Source organism: Annulohypoxylon truncatum (assembly GCF_022578515.1).
Source record: "Annulohypoxylon truncatum strain CBS 140777 unplaced genomic scaffold F4807scaffold_10, whole genome shotgun sequence".
NCBI classification, from domain to species: Eukaryota; Fungi; Ascomycota; class Sordariomycetes; order Xylariales; family Hypoxylaceae; genus Annulohypoxylon; species Annulohypoxylon truncatum.
Genome location: NW_025953796.1, coordinates 22143 through 41492, shown reverse-complemented (window position 1 = coordinate 41492; position 19350 = coordinate 22143). Strand labels below are relative to the sequence as shown.

Genomic DNA, 19350 nt, shown 5'->3' with positions numbered 1-19350 from the left:
AGCGTACATATGTAGGTAATTAGTCCAACTATCCGTTTTGGTTACTGCTCTAGGTAGTTGATCCGCCATTTAGCTCGGCCGGGAACTAGAGCGAAGGCATTTAGCTGACCAGGTTTGCCATGGTAACCAAGTGACAAGGATGCCTGTCTTACTACGAAAGGAGTCCCATCGCGAATGCAACGATGGGAGTAGTCAGTAAGAGTATTAAACCCTTCTCGAAACCTGGAAGAGTTACTATGTATGCGCTCAAATAGTGTGGCATGAGAATACGGCCTCGAAAAAACTAGACCGGCCCCGTCCGAGGCTTCGGGATCTCGTTTCTTCGTTCTAGCCGAGACGCTCTTTTGTGGACAGGAAGAGATTATACACGTACGAGACTTGAAGGAGGTCTTGAAATATCGAGAGTTTCTATGCGAAGCGCGCCCTTATATCCACTGATGCTATCTCCTGCCGGCTCGGCGCTAAAAGGATGCCGCAAACAATCTTCACCGTACGCTTGTTTGCTTCGCCTGGCGCATGGGATGAAATACACGAAGCATCCGTAGTAGGTACGCCCAAGTTCCAAGCTGTGGGGAATTCCAAGACCGAGAAAGATGGGGGAAGAAGGAGCCGGACTACAGATCTGGCCGTCATCGGCATTCTATTTACTTAGTCTTCATGCACGACCATCTTATCTGATCCGAAGATAAGGCCGATATCGCCAGGTTAATGCCACTGCGGCCACGGCGGCCCCTCTCCCCTCAGTCCTGGTTAGGGTCGAACGGCCGACCAGCGAAATCCATATTCCGCACACCCTATTACACATGAGTGCGAGCTTAAGGTCGTGTTACGTGGGAGCAGCCCGCGAGGCCTAAGCTGATCTTAGAAACTGCCAATGCTAGCGCGTCGAAGCCGGCTAATCTAGTCTCGAAGTGAGACCGGCGAGGGCGTGGAGTATTGGTCGTTTCGAATTCAGGTATCCTCTTCGGGCCATTCCATCGAACCTAGCCGTCCGAATCCAAATATACGCAACCCACCAGTTTCCAACATTTGAGTCACCTAGGGCATGTATCCTGCTTCTCGAACCCGAGGCAGCTGTCGATCTATATCGCTCCCGTCTACATGTATAATCTCCTTTACGAAGTCTCCGGTACCTACCCGGGTAGTACTAGCCTGCCAAAACTCCACAAGGTCAAGGCCGTAGAACATCCATGAATGCCTCTCTTTCCTCTCTCCCTCGTACTATTACACGCCTACTCAACCGTCCGATATGCATGGTGTGTCATGCCATACCGCTTGCGCCATCCCGACCCCTGGCTGCTGAAGTTTTCCACGATCCAAATAGGGATGCGTGAGGCAAGACCCGCCCTATATATATCTTAGATCCTGCTGCTACCTTTACATAACCCCGTCGTGATTATTTTAATAACGCTCCGGCATCCTTCGTCCTCCATACCGAGGAAGACAATCCTTCCCACCCTCTCTGCTCTATTTACAAGTCTGAAGTAGCCTCATCTTACCATCATCCTCTTTGGTGAGCGGAGAGTCTCTTGCGTCATTCTAAGTAACACCTTTGGAGAATCGAGAAACCTCCTCGTGTTTCCACCTCGGTTCAACCTGGCTCGTGCGAAGGTCGCGCTCAACTACGTCATTCGTCATAGCTAACTACTATTTCCACCTTACCGACTGCAAGCGGCGGTATCATTCAACAAATCACCGCCATGGCGCCGCATAGTCTATTAGACGGCCACGACGATGGTCCCACCAGCAACGGATTTTCGCACAACGGTTCCCACGCCGACTCTAGCATACAACCGGGCAACGGTGTTTCCAACAACCAGTCGCACTTGAAAAGGACGCCTCTGGAGAGCGTACATGATCTAGTCTGCGTCGGGTTCGGGCCTGCTAGTCTCGCAATCGCGGTTGCTCTACACGATTCTATCGAACGCGGGAACCTCCTAAAAAAGGGAGATGCATCGTCGCCGAAAGTCCTCTTCCTGGAAAAGCAGCCGAAGTTCGCATGGCATGCCGGCATGCTTCTCCCAGGCGCGAAGATGCAGATTTCCTTCATCAAAGATATGGCAAGCTTGAGGGACCCCACCTCGCAGTTCACCTTCTTGAATTACCTCCACAAGAACGGCCGGCTCGTCGAATTCACAAACCTAAACACCTTCCTGCCGGCGAGAGTCGAATACGAGGACTACCTACGATGGTGCGCAAGCTTCTTCAACGACGTCGTCCAATATAACACAGAAGTCGTCTCGGTCTCTCCCAACAAGGCATCGGAATCCGCAGGCTCAGTCTCCACCTTCACGGTCACATCGAAGAATATCAAGACGGGAGCCTTGACCAGTTATACAGCTAAGAACGTCTTGTTAGCCATCGGAGGACAGGCGTCGATTCCAAAGTGCCTTCCTTCGAACCACCCTCGAGTGATCCACTCTTCCCAGTACGCCCACCTCGTGCCGCAAATCCTCGACAACCGGGATTCTCCTTATCGCGTAGCCGTAGTCGGCGCGGGGCAGAGCGCGGCCGAGATCTTCAACAATGTCCAGACGCTCTATCCGAATTCCCGAACATCGCTAATCATGCGATCCGAGTTTTTGAAGCCTAGCGACGATTCGCCTTTGTAAGTTCACCCAGATACTAAATGTCTTCCCGATACTTCAGTCGGACTTTCCTCTTTTACCTACCTAGATATTAACACACGACAGCGTCAATTCGATCTTCAACCCGTCATTTGTGGATTCTCTATACCAAAGATCTGCCGAGAATAGGCATTCCTTGCTAGAAGGCGCGCGGAGCACGAACTACGGAGTAGTACGACTAGAACTTATCGAGCGCCTCTACGAACGAATGTACGATCAGCGGCGCGAAATCGGGAGCGACGAGCGGAAGTGGCCGCACCGTATCCTAAGTGCTACGGATGTCGTCGGTCTCGATACGAAGGGGGGCCAACTGCGACTAACAGTGCGTCCTCTGGGGTTGACAAAACCTCACGACTACAGCTCGGGCGAGAACGGTCTTCAAAACGGTACAGGCGAAGAGGAGATCCTCGAAGTGGACCTCGTCATCGCAGCAACTGGCTATAAGCGACAATCTCACCTCGCTATGATGGAGGACGTGGCCGACCTTCTGCCCAGAGCCAACGAGTCGAACGGAACATCGGCGAGCAACGGTTTCGGATCTAAATTTTCCGAATCGAGGATTAAGGACCATGCGCTGCGAGTCTCGCGTGATTACAGCGTTCAGTTTGCCCCTGGTAAAGTATCACCGCGCTCCGGTATTTGGCTTCAAGGTTGTTGCGAGGGAACACACGGGGTAGGAACACTTGAGAATTTCTCCTAAATCCGGCATGCGCTAACTTTGCATTCTAGCTGAGCGATACCTTGCTATCTGTATTGGCCACCCGCTCCGGGGAGATTGTCAATTCGATATTCGGCGAGAGTGCATGAGCAATCCCCAATTGACATTTTATTTGAGTGAATATAACCTAGGGCGAACAACGACTCATAGTACCTACTTAGATGTGCACGGTATTTTATAGAGGCTGTCGGTGAGATGCCGAGAGGCAACGAAAACAGTCGAAAGCGATATATTCAGCATCGACGCAACGGGGCAACGCATTTAATCATCGTGGTGAAAAAGTTGGGAGATCTGTATGTAGGCAGCCGTCGTTCTGGGCAGTCAGCGACTATTTGGCCCAGAGTCCTAAAATATGAGTTTTGTTTATAATATGTCATCCTAGCTATTTTCCACTAAATCCACTTACCTACCTAGTTTATCTTTGAGCTCATGATCCTAGGTTCTTTGCAATAAACCTGACTGGGCATAGAATGGGTGATCATTGAATAAATAGACCTATAATCATTATAAAATACAACGACGAAATGAGTTCTAAGTCATATAGTTACTTTGTGTTTCCAGACCAGTCTTACTATCTGGACTTACTATTATGAAGCTTGTCTAGGTAGATAAATAGGTACCTACCCAGGTCGTGGAGTACGTAATGAGACAAATCTAACCAGGTGTCGTTGAACGATCGGTGAAAATATCGATGCGATCCTTAAGCGCGATCAAGTGGCGTTGTAATACCAAACGGCATGGATCATTAGAAGGCATCTTGGGCTTCTCAATCAAATAATATACATTCAGCACTTAACAATCCTCAATATTGTGAACAGAAAGTTGAGATCTAGGGCCAGCTGCCGGCATAAAAGTGTATCTATGTGGTATACATAGGTCAACCAAACAAATTGAAAATAAAATCCGAAAAGAGAAAAGGGGAATGAGTAACAGGGCTGACAAGTGTGAGCGCAATCAAATAGTTGCGAAGTAAGCTGATCTATTGATTCGTGTACGGAAATGGAATCGAATTGGTTGTTGACCTAGGCATTTCGTCTTGATGAAGACGTCAGCAAGGCGTTTCTTCATGTAAGCTTAGTCACGTACTCTACCTAGTTATAAATAGGAGCGGTTCTATCCATATTCCTTGATTGTTTATCGACCCAGGGAAAAAATTTGAGTGTCCTACAAAGAAAGATATCTTCGATGGCATCTTTATTACGTTGCGTGGCGGCTGCCGCTCTCATCGGTCTTGGAGCATGCGCAGCGCCAACCCAATATTATGAGCGACAAACCTCAAGCATTGATAGATCTACATTAAACGGGAAGCTATTTGTGGGTTACCAAGCATGGTTCCGCAAACCACTGGAAGATGATGGAAACTCACACTGGACAACGTTAGGCACCTTTCGCTTATATGATCTTTTACCAACTAGACTAACTCTTCATAGAGACACTCCTTCGCCAGAGGTTGGGCACGGTGAGCATGGAAAGATTCATAAACCAGTCATATTCTGACCAGTGTTGCAGTTGGTGTCGATATGATACCTAATATAACGGGTTACCCGTCCGAATGTCTCTTCGACACGCCCTTTACGCTCCCAGACGGCGGAAACGCCTCATTCTATACAAACGACTGCGAAGGCGTCGTGGATCTTCATTTCAAGATCATGGCAGACAACGGCATCAGCGGCGCTTTCATGCAGCGTTTCTACGGCTACATCAACGAGGCCAACGGGGGCTGGGTCAACGTCTGTTAAGCACTTCCTCGGTAGCTATATTTGTTCTAACTACGGAGCAGATTCTCAATTACACGAAGACAGCGGCGGAGAAATACGGACGAGGGTTCGTGATAGAATACGACCTTAACGGCGCCGCCACAGCCTCGACGAACGTAACGAGCACCTTCCTCGCCGACCTTGCGGCTCTGAATTATATAATATCGTCTCCGGCATATATGCACCATAACGGGAAGCCCGTCCTTGAGATATGGGGCTTCGGTATCGTCACAGAGGTCACCGTCGACGACGGGATAGCGATAGTTACCGCACTTAAGAACGCCGGCTGGTACGTGATTCTAGGTGTACAACAGGCGTGGCACGCGGAGCTAGCGGCGAACCAACCGGGCGGATACGGACCAGTGTATCAACTCGCCGACATGCTACAACCTTGGACCGTCGGCGCTTACGACATCAATAGTTACGATAGCTTCCACGACGGGCGACAGGCTGTCGAAGACGCCGACGCGTTGCGGGATCTGGGAATAGAGAGCAGCATTGTTGTGTGGCCCGGAGGATCTAGCAGCAATGCGAACCCAAGTGAGACGTTCGACCACTTTCCAAGATGGAACGGGACGTTCTATCAAAAGCAACTGGATGGCGCGGTAAACCTGAAGCCTAACTTTATATTTGGCGCCATGTTCGACGAAGTGAATGAGGGGACTGCGATATTGCCTCTGCTGAGGAATAACGAGCTCCCTACCAACCAGAGATTTCTGGGTATCGATGATGACATGGAGCCCGACGCTTATGTAAAGATGGCCGGGGAGGCGGTGCCAAAACTTGCTGCGGCCTGGCAGTAATTTAGGGGTGCCGTGACACGCTCCGTTAGTAGTATGTATTGTATGTAGGAAAAGAATAGGGGGTGAATTGATGTTTTATTGGTGGAGTTCCAAGCCACCCCACTTCTACATCGACATTTGTTTACATTATTAGCGGAGTAAGCTTATTCCGATGCCGAACCCCTTAACTCCGATTCCTGTCATTCCACAATCCGGGCATTTTCATCTCAATTCCAATCTTACTTGTAAGATCTCATAAATCATCTTTCTCTGTACTATTCTCTAGTTTTCTTCCACGTGGTTAACTGCGTGTGATTGAACGAAATTTGTTCGACATTGACTGACAGATCCAATACGCAAAACTAATAGATATTAGGTACCCGAGTACCTAGATACAATGTACTCACTTAATACTCACCTGCATAATCATGGCAAAAGTTATTTCAAAAGGAGGTCTCGTCATGATTTTTTGGTCAGGTACATATGTGCGCGGGTAGCGACAGCGGAAGATAAGCGCACGACGGCAACACGAGACGCCGGTACACGCGGCGAGGCTGCCAATGGGAGCATGAATTGCTGTCAACAACAAACGCCCTCAGGCAATCAACTTCAAGAGACGAGATATCAATTTGCCAAACGGATAATCCAAACAGAGATGCCCAACTAATCATATCAGTACTACCTAAGTACTGAGGCTTGCCACTCGGCAAGGGTTTCGAGTCCGTTTGCTTCATATCTGTTCGACAGGTATGTGAGGGGGAAGACACGATGCATCTTCTAACCAGCATCTAATTTTCCCGTCCTTGTAGCTGCGAACTACACGGAGCACCTAGGACTGTTTGAATTCTCACACCACGTCCCCGTATCTATAAACTTGTTTTGGGGGGAAGTAGCCTCCTGCCGTCTTCCGGGCTAAACACATATGAGGATTATGGATGTGTTGTCAATCTGATATGTCGATTTGATTTCTATATGATAGGTAGCCTTCCTGACGTTGATATTAGAAGCTAGGAGTCTGCTCACTTCGTCCAATCTTCCTTTACCTAGTGTTTATCTCTTTGCTAGGGAATTATTACGCATAAAACAACCAAATCAATATTCTTGCAAGTATAGTATGTGATGCTAACTCTCACTTCGTTACTCCCCTTCTATTAGAACTCCTCATTGACGTTTCCGAGATTGCTTCTCGTATAACTGTCGTGTCCCTGTCATACCACATTGGAGGGTAATCACTGACTGATACATAGTCGCTACGAAAATGGACATGCTTCAAAGCATCTACAATCATCTCGTGCTACCTCCCCAGCTTCCGGGGGAACAGGATGAGAATATCGAAATAATCTCTCACGAGATCGGAAAACGTATTCTCGCCGCATGTGATGGCGTTGGCAGTCTCGTAGATCAGCCTTGGTCTCAAGCGTTTCAATGCCTTCGGGTCTCCCTGGCCACTTGTATTGATCTAAATACTGGCCGTTTAGAGAAGACAACATTGCTAAAGCATTTCCACCGGCTTGAGCCCAACCATATGCTCATCTTGCATGTCGTCGAGCAGAACGCTGCCTTGATCATTCGGCGCGAAGTTTTGTTAGTGCTTCACAAACTATATAATCCCCTCGAAGACTGACGTTACTTACATAATATAGTGAGGGCCAGGATCATGTCATCTTCGAGGCTTTCGAAGCGTCAGCAACTTCCGAACAAGTCCTCGCCGCAGACCAGGCTATGCAATGGGATTTTCCGGGTCGTTCCGCCCAGGTTCCTCTTAGTGTCTTCTTTGATCAAGCCTTCCAGGACACTCTCGCGGGTTTTCTCGAGCAGGCTTGCATCGAATCACTTCATAGCCTTCAAGCTCACGCCAAGAAGACGGGAGTATCTATCACGGAGGCTAGGGACACGACCAATCCAGCGCTTATCACGCAGTTGCTCATACCTCTTCTCGAGGCTATGGGTGACCACTTTCAGGCCCCGATACTCCGAAAACGAGTCAGAGACGATGTTAACATCGTGAAGGGGAATTTACCATGGCGAAGACTTCCTTTTTGGCTAGTATTACGCGTCGCAAGTCAACGTCACCTCTGTTTATTACTGGGGAACGAGCAGGGCCGCATGAGCTACAAATTCCTCATGAGCATACTCTTTTCTGAACTATTGAAGGAATCCGCCGGAACATTACATCCTGAACTGACCATCCTGCTGCGCGCTAAACTCTGCCGTCGTATGGCGAAGCTGGAAGTCGAAAGGACCAAGACTAGACCGGTAGATATGCCCATATACGAGTTGCCGTTTACGCGAATCAGTCCCGTAGTCAAGGATGCTATAGAGAATGTGACCGCCCAAATCGACGCTGCCTGGAACTCCTTCAAAAAGGCAACAACGAGAAAGATTCCGCGGCTTCCCTTGCGCGCAACTGATGATGCTCTTCGGCTCTCCCTCCCTAACAGCGGTGACTACCTCGACCGTTTGTTGTCGTTCTCAGCGCCGCAGCGGCAATCTCTCTCATCTCTCGATCTTCCGCAACCGCTCGACAAAACCATAAAACGAATGCAAGAGTTTACGGATCATATTCATAATCTCGCATCGAAGGAGATTCGTATACGTCGCGGTATGGAACTTAGTAACGATACGGCAGGTGATCACGAATCAAATGACGAAACCTGCAAAGCCCAGTGCGTCAAACTTGCTCGGCAAATAAGCCGCGTCTTTGAAGACGTTGGGACGACGTACGGCTCGGACCCAGAGCAGATGTCCAATATGATTCTCTCAATCTTCACCCTGTGGATTCAACTTGACAAACGTGCTATCGAAGCCTGTCCCATTTTAGCCGATCACCGCCCCCTTTTCCGCCCCGAGATACTTGACGTCTTACAGCTCCCGACATTGCGTGCTATGCGCCAGCTTCAAGAAATCCAGGACTACTTATCTGAACGCCACAAGAAGTCTCATCTCGGTAGTATTCTTGACGATATCAGTTCAGACTGTCTGGCTGTGCGTTATGTCGCCCAGTCACGTAGCATGAAAGCTTTGGGCTCAACAATCCAAAACGCATCAGACGAAGCTCGTATAGTCAAGGAATTCGAATGGAAATCGTCCTGTCGAGAGTATGACGAGCACACGGAAGCTATCGCGGATGACATATGCTGCTGCACTTGGCGCGACGGCCAACGTGATGTTCGGGGTTGCACAAAATGCTGGCACTGGCGAGTTCGGAATCGTATCGAGATTCAAGTACACGAGGCGTTCCTCCCAGCGAAAGACCCGCAGAGATCCGCCCTGATATTTGAACTTGCTATCCCTGGCCACATATCCGCGTACAGGAATGCTACTTGGCGTATCGCGAGAGCGCTGACACATCCAGACCGTCTCGCGAGATCCTCGGCTCCTGCAATTGAGCTAACGGACTGCAAGCCCCTCCGCCCATACTTCGCGGCCGAAGCGGAAGGGATCTCGCTGGGATCTACGATCAAGTGCTTCCAGCAGACGCATTATAAGTTTGCTCGTGGCAAGGCCCCATTGTCGGATATCATGTTACCCTTTGGGGCAAATTTCGAACTTTACGACCGCGATTCCCAGCTCTGGATCAGGGACCTTAGAGAGCCTCTAACGTTCCAGCGTCAATGCGGCGTCCATATCCCTACGGGGCTTCGAAACACTGTCATTCCGGCAGTTCAAAACACCGCTAACATCTTGGAGGGGCCGTCATCTTATCAAATCCAGGCCAACGAGGGCCAGTGCCCCACTAATATGTCCGTCCATGAGTTTTCGGCGTGTCAGAAACTACTCGCGGGTAAGCTACGCCGCTGGCCCAATATCCTGGTCGAGTTGGGTTCCTCAAATCTGAACTTCAGTAGCGAGGACACTACTCGATTACTATGCCAGCTCGCCGTTCAAGCCGGCCCCGAGTCAAACGGCGAAGACTTGAGAGCCGTCCATGCCGTTTTTAAGGAGCCGGCGTTCTTAGAACGCCTAGCGGATATAATTGAGAAACGACTGGACGCTATATCGACAAACTGGCGGGAACACAATCAAATGGAGTTGCTGATCACACTCGCGTTGCGGATAGTTCAGCTATCTTCCGGATTACCTAACGAGCGTGGTAAGACATTTCTCCGAAAAGCGAGAGACGCGACCTTGGACTGGACGGTTCGTCTTGGGCGGGAAACCCGATCCGCCGGCGATGCTCACGCGGCGATGCGGGCTGCGAAATACGGCTTTTGCGCGGCATTGCTGTGCCGGCGGACTTTCACCGCTCACGCCGATCTGGGGCAGGTTATCAGCTCCGAAGATCTAGCATCATGGGTCCAGGCTTCGATAGCCCTGCAGGAAAACATCCCTAACGAGATCGAAAAATTACCACAAACCATGAAAAGCATGCTCATCCGCGATACCAAAATGGCGCATCGGCTCTGGCCGCTGCTGCAGAGTGCCATACGTGCCCGCCCTGCTAGCATCGGAGACGGGATTCGTATGAGCTGGACCGACTCGTCGGACAATGTACCCCTGACCTTTACGGAGTGGAGTTTTCTTCCGCAACCAGATACCTTCTGGGTTGTTGCTGGGATGTTCGAAAACGAGGAAATGTGCCATTCTAGCCAGGTGGTGCACTGCCACGTCCTCGAAGGTCACTTGTTGGTTAATAAAAAACCACGAGGGAAGCTCCCACTCGAGATTCGCAACGACTCATCGGTCAAAGAAATTTTCGGCGATAAACATCTCTTGACATATCCCTCGCCCCTACCGGGGATGTCACATCGGTTGGCTACCAATATGTTCGGCCAGTGGGTGCATTTTGGACTGCGCGGTGAACGGGTAGTGATTCGTATCGTCTCGAGGGATGGTCTACTCGAACACGTGCCTAGGGATATCTTCGTCGGCCCAGGGCACGATAACTTCGACTTGCCAACAGAACTGCTTGACAACTGCGTACATTGGCTTAACTTGCATTCGAAATGCTTAGAAGTACGCCGAAAGCCGGAAATCTGGAAAAAGAAAATGCGGAATTGGATTGTTAACGTTCAGGAACGGCAAGCTATCCGTGCCAATAGCATGCTTGTCAATCCTCAGTCGGATTTATTCCGCAACGTTGCCCGAGCCTTTCAATATTTCGAGACCCCGAGAAGGTTGACAGTATTCCAGCCCCAGACAGATTACGGCAAGCTATCAATTGAGCTACGCCATTTAGAGCTGTCCTTCTTTGTGAATACACGTGGTCTTCTCGAATGCCGTCAGCTGAAGGCGGAGATAGACCCTGATCAGGATGCAGGGACTTGGTATGGCCTTGAGAGCAAGATCGTGTTGAGAGATGTCATCTCTCATAAAAGAAGTATCATCGTACCACTTGGAAATAAGGTAGTTGCCATTAGGCATGGCATGCATATCAGGGTCCGGACGGAGGAAGCGCAGAATTACGGCAGGTATACGGTCGACGAGACCTTGAATAGGCTTTCGTGCCCCCCAGAGCCGTGGCTCTTATATACGAAGGCTCTATACCACGCATTTACATCTTTCTGTTTACCCGACCCCCTGACCGGTCGCACAGGCACGGAAGAGGCATCTCACATTCTCCGGTCTGGCGCTGCTCAGCCATGGACTTCACAAAGAGAGGGCATGGCTCCGCTCATAATACTGACATCGCTACTTCCGCAGAGAGAATATTATCCCCCCCATCTGAAGCGATTTCAGAGGGTCAAGTGGGATCCAGATCTAACCATGACTGTCCAACACGACGGCTACGAGTCCTTAATCGGAGATATCATAGAGAGGTCAAGCCGACTCGCAGAATTTGACAGCCCCGAGACAGGAGGTTCCAACTTTGCGAAGCCAACCGACCTCCGCCGCCGCGGTGAAATATGTCAGCATCTTTACCGGCGCTCAAATCTGGATACGTCTGACCAAATCACAAATGACGCAGTCTGCGGAACCCGCGACCAGAGGACGAAACCCCACGCCGGTAGAGTTTACGAGATCGCTCGTCTAGTCCTTACCAGCTGCCGTGATATTCATCTCAATACCCGACTGATTTCCATACTCGAGTCTTGGAAGATTATTAGCGGGTTCAACAGCGAAAATGTCTCTTTATCACACGTCAAACCGCTAGCTAATCAAATTGGGGACCCGATAAACGAGCAATGGGGGGATCTCGTCAATTTCAGTCGGCAAGCCGAAAACCAATTTTCCGTGCTCTTTCGTCTTGGGTTGTTGGCATTCGCCCCCAGCCCCGACATGGACACTCTCCGCATGCTCGCGGCATTTTCTTGCATCGACGAGCTAAAAAGTTTAGAACAGCCCGCGTATGGTAGCTTCTCGGATTTTGCATCTCGCGGGCGACCCTCGGTTGATGTCTTGCAGAGAATCATCACTCAAACCTGTTCTACAACCAGAAGCAATCATCATTTACGAGACAGAGTACAGAGCCAGAGGATTGCTACCCATATACTGTCTCAGTGGCCGGTTCCTGCCGAAGAGTTGTCGACCAAAAGCCTGAGAATGGACCTTATCGATGCCCCAACCATCCTAAACGCGATAGTCGTCGAGTGGGAGCGTAGAAGAGGAAACGCAGAGTTAGAGGATTATATCAACCAAGTTCAACTAGTTCTGGACTCGCGCCGCCGCGGGCCGAAAATTGTTTTTTCACCAAGCGTCCGGAACAGCGAAGAGCCAGCGTTCATCTCCCCGAAGAGATCGCGAGCAATCCCGCCTACCGCTAGGGAACTGGTAGGGAAGAACTGCAATGACCTAGGTAATCTAGGTCCTGGGACAACATTCAAGGACGCAAGTGCGGCTGAGCATGCCGAAACGTCTAAGGTATCTAGAAGCGACCCTTCGAGCGAAGTTCAAGAGCTCGAGAGAATCTTGGGAGGGTTCGCAAAGTCCCCCGACGACCTACGTGCACAGTACGGCACGGATCTTCTTCAGAGTCTGGCAGCTCTTAAAGACGCCAGCTCCGCTACGCAGAGAGACCACGGAGATCCCGCACCCGCGTCTAACTCCGTGGCAAACGCCCTACAGCCACTACGCCAAATCACCGCTTCCCACGCTGGTCAGATTTTTACAGCCCTCTCCGCAAACGATGGTCGATCCACGTGGTTGAAACTGGGCGGTATCTGGCCCTGTACAACCCCAGTTGAATTGTTGGAGCTGCTTAGATCTGCTTCATGTCACCAGTTTGGCCCGGGTATGAAAGAAGCATTGGTAGAGTACGGCCTCGCTATCACAAGCCTGCAACGACTCCATCGTATTCGAAACGCCCTGCTAAGAGCAGATACACGGGTGATGAGCGAGGAGATTCGCAACCTGGGCCACCAGAATTGGTCGCCCCTCGAACATCCGGACTGGCTCTTGTTGGAGATCGAAAGCGACATCCTCATCCGGCCCGAGCAGGTGGACGTAGCACGAGCCATCATCAAACCAGCGTCAGGTCAGAATAGCGTCATACAGATGAACATGGGCAAGGGTGAGTCTCGCTTCGGGGTCACGGCGACACCTATATTTGAAGAATGCTAACATCGTTCAGGAAAAACCTCCTGCATCGTCCCTATGGTTATAGCCGTCATAGCCGACGGGGAAAACCTCTCGCGCCTCGTCGTGCCTAAGGCACTTCTAGCGCAGACTGCGCAGATGGTACAGTCTCGACTAGGAGGTCTCGTAGGCCGCGAGATATGCCACATCCCCTTCTCGCGCAAGACTCGGATGTCCCCTGGAATGCTGGACGAGTACGCCCGATTCCACCACGACACGCGCATTAACAGAGGCCTGGTACTTACCAGCCACGAACACATCTTATCCTACCAGCTAAGCGGGTGGCAGCACGTGGCCGACGGCAGACTTGAGACGGCGTCGACCATGACCAAATTTCAGCGATGGCTGAACGATCACTGCAGAGATGTGCTGGACGAATGCGATTTCACGCTGTCAGTTAAGACCCAGCTCAACTATCCCGGCGGATCCGAGATGGCCATCGACGGGCAGCCTCATCGGTGGGAAGTTGCCCAAGAGCTGCTCGCCTTGGCAGCCGATCATATCTCGTCGTTGCGAGACGAGTTTCCCGGCAGCATCGACGTACGAGAACGCCCGGGATCGTACCCCATGGCGCACTTCCTAAAAAGTGACATGGAAGACAAACTTCGAGATCGTATATTGGACGATATCTGTGCGGGAAGAGCCAATTTCCTTCGTCCCGCAAAAGGGAGCTTTCCGAAACGGCAAGCAAGTGTCAGACAAGCTCTCTCGGCGCAGCGACCCGACGAGCGCACGTTAACCGAAGCGTCGAGCGCGTTTGTCGACCCGCAGAGAGCATCCAAGACACTCCTCGTCGTCCGAGGTCTCGTGGTAAATAAAATATTGCTCTTCTGCTTGAGCAGACGCTGGAACGTTCAGTACGGCCTACATCCGGACCGCGATCCCATCGCCGTACCTTTCGAAGCGAAAGGCACGCCGTCCGAGCAGTCTGAATTCGGCCACCCGGACGTCGCGATTTTGTTTACGTGTTTGTCATTCTACTACACAGGTTTGCCACTTGGGGACCTTCGCCGGAGCGTAAAGCAAGTCCTCCAGTCGGACGACCCGGCTCTGCAGTACGGATGGTGGATTTCGGGGTGTAGCACCCTACCCGAGTCGTTGCAGCACTGGAGAGCCATCAACGTCGAGGACGCGGGTCAGATGGAAGAGATGTGGAAGCACCTGCGGTTTAACCGTATCGTCGTTAATTATCATATGAATAACTTCGTCTTCCCCTCATACGCGAGACAATTTGAAACCAAGCTGCAGGCATCCGCATGGGATATTCCGCTCATGTCGAAGGCACAGCACGAGGCCAAGACGACGGGTTTCAGCGGGACAAACGATAATCGGATGATGCTACCCTTGACAATTCGACAAGACGAGCTACCCAGCTTACGACAGACAAACGCCGAAGTTCTCTCATACCTCCTGCAGCGTCGAAACCGCGGATACCAGGTGACCACAAATCATCGTGGCAAACGTCTGAGCGAATCTGATCTTCTGACCCAATTGAAAGAACAGGAAATTCGAGTCCTCATCGACGCCGGAGCGTACATACTCGAGATGGACAATAAGACACTCGCCGACACGTGGCTGAAGATCGATCACGCAGCTAAGGCTGCTATCTACTTCGGAAGGGATAGCAAAGCTTGGGTCCACTACCGAGGCGAGGCGAAGAGCGACGTGCCTCTCTTGGCCACGCCTTTCGCGGACGATCTGAGCGAATGCGTCGTATACCTCGACGAGGCGCACACACGAGGCGTAGACCTCAAATTCCCGTCGGACGCCCACGGCGCCCTGACGCTCGCGCCCAAGCAAACAAAAGACTTTACAATGCAAGGTCAGTGGTACATCTTTTTGTCAATGTGTTCCCCGTGATCACCCTCGTCTCTTCCGATTCGTATTCTTCGTCAAGCATACAAGGTCTAATTATCTAATCTTGCAGCGGCAATGCGGCTTCGCCAACTCCGTAGCACCCAGCGCGTAACCTTCTTTGCTCCTCCCGAGGTCGATCAGAGCATCCGAGATTGCTGCCACCCAAAACATAACGAGCGGCTAGACTCCTCGCATGTCATTGCTTGGCTACTCGAGCAAACCTGTCGCGGTATCGTGGACATGCAGGGTTTATACGTGGCCCAAGGTGTCGATTTCTGCGATCGCACCGACGCGGCGTCACGCTACGGAGATTTTATAACCAAACTCACGCACCGTAGAAGGCTGCTTCAGATATTGAAACAGCCAGAGCGTCAGACGTTAGAGCAAATGTACGGATATGATGTAGCGACACCCGCCACAGATTCCACCAAAGTGATGTCCACTCCACAGCTGCAAGGATTTTTAAATCAGCTACTTCGGTCCCGCCGCACTACCGGTGTAGCGCAGACGGGCGTCTTCGAGGAGGTAGAAGTAGAAAGGGAGCGTGAGGTACAGAATCAAGTCCAGCAAGTCCGGCAGATACAGAGACCACCCCTATACGGGGCATTCCCATTCCCAGGTCTCCATCGCGCTCTTCGGAAGTTCGCGGAGACCGGCATACTCGACCTCGCACCGGCCGGCCAGACATCCGCATTCGCGCACGCATTCGCTTATCTAGCGAGGACCGACATCGGAAAACGACACAAAGTGCACATCACAGGGTCGGCACTATTCGTGTCTAACGAGTTTGAGAGAACGGTTAACGTTCCGGGAAAATATGACTTGATCGATAATTTCTTGGTGAGTGCGAGTGTGCGATTACGCGATCGTGCTCGAGACGTCTTTGCGACAGTGAGAGATAAATTAGCTTACAGATCCTGCAGCGTCCAGTGGAGTGGATTCTATGGAGTCCTTCGACCCAAACTGCCGTGGTCATCATCCCCGAGGAGGCTGAGCTGCTCATACCGCTTTTCCGACTACGGGGCTGTAGGTCCGCCGTTCACCTAATCGCCTATGCCGCACCGGTCACGAAGACTATGACGGGTTTTAACGAATTTCGATATTACAGCCTGCCGCAACTCCCGACGCATCATATCTTTCCTGATTGGTTCCGAGTTGAGTTGGGAATACTCGCCGGAAGGCTCTACGTCGATCCTGACGAAGGGAAGTTACTCACTCGATATTTCCAACCGAGTCTTTCGAATGACGCCGAGATTAATCGGCTGGCGGACGACCCTGCTCAATTTCTCTTGGAGTGGCTGTCTCTTCGACGAAGGTCACAGGACGTGACGCGCACTCCTATGGGACTTATATGTACCGGTCGAAACCCCGAGGCGGGCCACGTACTCTGAGAGTTCACGGCGTTGTCTTTATCGAAAGCTCCAAAGCGAGGGTTTAGCTGATCGGAGTCTTCGCCTGTGTATCTGCTTAGGTAACATGTTAAATACTATGAATTGGACGAGTGACGCTTGATATATTATAATACCAAATTCGTTACAATACATCTGTCTTGAAACTTCTATACTGTCACATACTCCAGCGTGACCCGATCAGGGTGGTTCATCTTCAGCATAAGCTGGTAATTGACATCGTCAGCACAATTCTGGGCGCGTCTCCTAGCCTGCGCTTCCGTCTCGCCCGCTTTGGTCTTCGGTCGAACGCTGCAAGTACGGAACAAACAGGCAAGCACGGCAACCCCCTCCACTTGAGAGAACTTCTTCCCAGCGCAGCCCTGCGGACCTTCCGACCACGGGCAGAACGAGCCCTTTCGCGGTGTAAAGACCACCTCCTCGTCGATACCCCTTTCCGGGCCCACGATCCAGCGTGACGGCCTCCACACAAGAGGATCCTTCCAGTACCTCGGGTCCGTCTGGGCTCCCAGAATCATGGGGTACGTCTCAGTACCTGGGGGGATCTCGAGCACGCGACTACCAATTCGAAGAGCCTTCGTCGTTTCCGATGTGATCTTGGGCAAGCCGGTAATAGGCGGATAGAGACGCAGCGTCTCGAGGAACACGGCGTGGCAGCGTTTCAGTCTCGGAAATAGAGCATAATCCCAGCGATCCACGGGTTCGCCTCGGGTGACGACGGCAATCTCCTCGCGGATCCACTGTTGGACCTCCGGATGCGCGGCTAGAAGCATGACGGCGAAAGCGAGAGTTATGGAGGTAGTGTCTTGGCCGGCAAAGTTTATCACGAAGATATTACCAAGGACTTCGTCCATAGAGAGACCCCCTTTCACGGGTTTTTCATCTTCCCCGGATCCAGTCTGCCGGATAGCCTTTCGTTCGAGAGCATGCACGAGATGCGTTATCAGACCGCCCGATCCCGGCTCGCCCCGAGAGAGCGCTCCCGCCTCCTCCACGACCGTCTTCTCCATGAAATTCTTCAGCGACGCAGCTGCTCGTCCTATCTTCACAAGTTTCTTCGGCATCAAGGGTCCGGTCATAAGGCCATAAGGGATCAGCATCAGATAGATTGCATATTTATGCACGATAAAAAAGGCATCTCGGATACCTTCAGAGCTTGCCTCGTGTTCTTTCGGGTGCGCAGAGCTTTCGAACTCGTACGATTCCGGGAACGCCGTCGCCGCGAGCACACTAAGCGTAATCGTCTGCATGTCCTCCGGCATACCTCGAATACCGGTATCGGATCTAGAGATCCAATCGTGCACCGTCGCCCTCCCGCCCGTCCAAGTCAGCGCTGACCAGTAGCTTGAGAGTTTACCAGCCGAAATATGGAGGAAATACACACCGAGTTTGACGGAGCGACTGATTCCATACCGATTTCATAATGGCTTCGTTAAAGGGCGCCGCCACAGCTCTACGATGCCGAGGCCAGTCGTTCTGCTGAACCGTGAAGACGGACGGCCCGTAGACAGCTAACATCCCTGGTCGCGGATTAGAAATGTCAACGCTCGAAAGCTAAGAGGTGCACTTGCGGTACATCTGGGTAGGGCGAGGAAAGTCTCGCCATCGTGTACAGATTTCTTGGATAGCATCCGCATCCGCGATATGCAGATGGACGCCCCCGGGAGATACGAGAGCCCAGACAGCTCCAAAGCGGGAATTCGGGCTGTTCTTTTCGAGAAAATGCCAGTTCCGGTGAGAAAAGCGGACAAAGTCGGGATAAGAACTCCAGGGGATCGGCACGCAGGCTATGGCCGCCCATACCAACGGTTGGGCGATAACCCAGACGTAATTGTTCAAGTCGAACGGAATGCGCACAACGGGTACTCCGATAGCACGAGCTTTACGCACATTCACCTCTAAGCGTGCTACGCTCCACCCAAAGTAGGCTAGGATTAAGCCTGAGAGTAGTGAGAGAATCATGATACGAACAAGAGTGATGGAATATTAAGAACGCTGCAGCTTGTCGAGTAACCGGGCTCGGGTGTAAGAAAGTTAGAGACAAATAGGATACCTATAGATCTAGTAGCTTATTCCTGGTATACTTGGAAATCAGTAGATTACCCTACCTAGGTAGGCATACGAGCGGCTAGCAGAAGACCCAGTAGCTTCCAGTACGTTTTGACTTAGTCTTTACCTTTATTACGAGGCAGGATTATCGGGGAAAAGGTTGGGGTCGTAAGCAGTACATTCACCTTGGTGGTGGTGAGTAGGATTTGCATTGCACCTTGGAATATGCATGCACGTAACACACGATGTAGCTGCATCCAGAGGGCAATATACCTAGGTACCCAGATAGGGTAGTAGTACTATAATGCCGACCAAGCCTCATGTATGTAACCTCCATAAGAACTCCTAAAACGAACATAAGAATATAGCACTAACACGTCGTTTACCTAGGTATCTTTGGAGCCGAAAAGTGGAGTTGGATTTGGCAAGGGGGCGGGGGGGATCCAGTTGAACGTTGTAGATGAAGGGCAAGAAAAAGATGAAAGTATCTACTGATTTTCATGATTTGACAGGAGTTTCTTGTTTTAGAGTCAATATGAAAGCTTTCGAGTACGAATTTAACTAATAGCAGGCTAGCCACCCGAGCAGCCATAAACATTCCACGACATACATCCTAATTGGAAGTACCTACTTTTA

General features: G+C 51.2%; 4 protein-coding genes across 4 annotated transcripts; 3 read left to right on the top strand and 1 right to left on the bottom strand.

Annotated features, from left to right (window-relative positions):
* The first annotated feature begins 1531 nt into the window (after positions 1-1531).
* F4807DRAFT_25998 (L-lysine 6-monooxygenase (NADPH-requiring)-domain-containing protein) lies at positions 1532-3595 on the top strand. The gene is made up of 3 exons (XM_047994473.1): positions 1532-2608; positions 2694-3300; positions 3357-3595. The coding sequence occupies exons 1-3, from the start codon at positions 1701-1703 to the stop codon at positions 3432-3434; spliced, it is 1593 nt and encodes a 530-aa protein (XP_047855650.1). The 5' UTR covers positions 1532-1700; the 3' UTR covers positions 3435-3595.
* A 1292-nt stretch (positions 3596-4887) lies between these two features.
* On the top strand, positions 4888-5975 carry F4807DRAFT_419130 (uncharacterized protein). Its single transcript, XM_047997386.1, has 2 exons — positions 4888-5075; positions 5126-5975. Exons 1-2 carry the CDS (start codon positions 4995-4997, stop codon positions 5903-5905), a joined length of 861 nt encoding a protein of 286 aa, XP_047855649.1. The 5' UTR covers positions 4888-4994; the 3' UTR covers positions 5906-5975.
* Positions 5976-6840: 865 nt separating this feature from the next.
* F4807DRAFT_25762 (uncharacterized protein) lies at positions 6841-16731 on the top strand. Its single transcript, XM_047994461.1, has 6 exons — positions 6841-6996; positions 7132-7468; positions 7528-13334; positions 13395-15221; positions 15327-16096; positions 16180-16731. The coding sequence occupies exons 2-6, from the start codon at positions 7143-7145 to the stop codon at positions 16645-16647; spliced, it is 9198 nt and encodes a 3065-aa protein (XP_047855648.1). The 5' UTR covers positions 6841-6996; positions 7132-7142; the 3' UTR covers positions 16648-16731.
* Positions 16731-18861, bottom strand: F4807DRAFT_25778 (putative cytochrome P450). Its single transcript, XM_047994463.1, has 3 exons — positions 18237-18861; positions 18050-18185; positions 16731-17976 (listed from the first exon to the last, which is right to left on the bottom strand). Exons 1-3 carry the CDS (start codon positions 18625-18627, stop codon positions 16815-16817), a joined length of 1689 nt encoding a protein of 562 aa, XP_047855647.1. The 5' UTR covers positions 18628-18861; the 3' UTR covers positions 16731-16814.
* Between the last annotated feature and the right edge of the window lie 489 nt (positions 18862-19350).